This window comes from Opisthorchis viverrini, assembly GCF_000715545.1.
Source record: "Opisthorchis viverrini unplaced genomic scaffold opera_v5_242, whole genome shotgun sequence".
Taxonomy (NCBI): domain Eukaryota; kingdom Metazoa; phylum Platyhelminthes; class Trematoda; order Opisthorchiida; family Opisthorchiidae; genus Opisthorchis; species Opisthorchis viverrini.
This window is the reverse complement of record NW_008751898.1, coordinates 453,608-454,011: the sequence shown is the minus strand read 5'-3', so window position 1 is coordinate 454,011 and position 404 is coordinate 453,608. Positions and strand designations below refer to the sequence as shown.

The 404-nt window shown below is 49.8% G+C and overlaps 1 protein-coding gene across 1 annotated transcript in view; it reads left to right on the top strand.

Moving 5' to 3' along the window:
- Positions 1-182, top strand: part of T265_08861 (hypothetical protein) — a gene marked incomplete at both ends in the record, with an annotated part of 5,012 nt that extends 4,830 nt beyond the window's left edge. The window contains one exon of the mRNA XM_009174778.1: positions 32-182. Within this exon, the coding sequence (XP_009173042.1) occupies positions 32-182 (151 nt within the window). The remainder of the gene's footprint in view (positions 1-31) is intronic.
- Positions 183-404: the final 222 nt, after the last annotated feature.

Sequence of the window (404 nt, the reverse complement as noted above, 5' to 3'; positions counted from 1 at the left end):
CTTTTTCGAACCTACGTCACCTGTGGCATAGGCGTGACAGCTTCTTTGTCAAGGGTAGACTTTACAATGCTGCTGTGCGCTCCATATTACTATATGGATCAGAAACATGGACGCTGCGCGCCGAGGACGTCAAACGGCTTTCAGTGAAGGGTGGAAGAGACCCAGAGACGGTCAAACAATGACTTGGTAACGAAGTGTAAAAGCCATTAGCAGCAAACCCAGCTGTGCTGGTCATTGCCGTCTTCCCGGATGGGGACCCGAGACGGACCACATCAATGGTTAGAGACATTGTCAGACATTGCTCAGTCGCGCTCTCAATGGCGCTCGTGCGTCTAAGCTATTGATAATAATGCATAGCTCCCTATTCCATTCCCTAACTCAACAGTCCACTGGCAGTGTTGTAT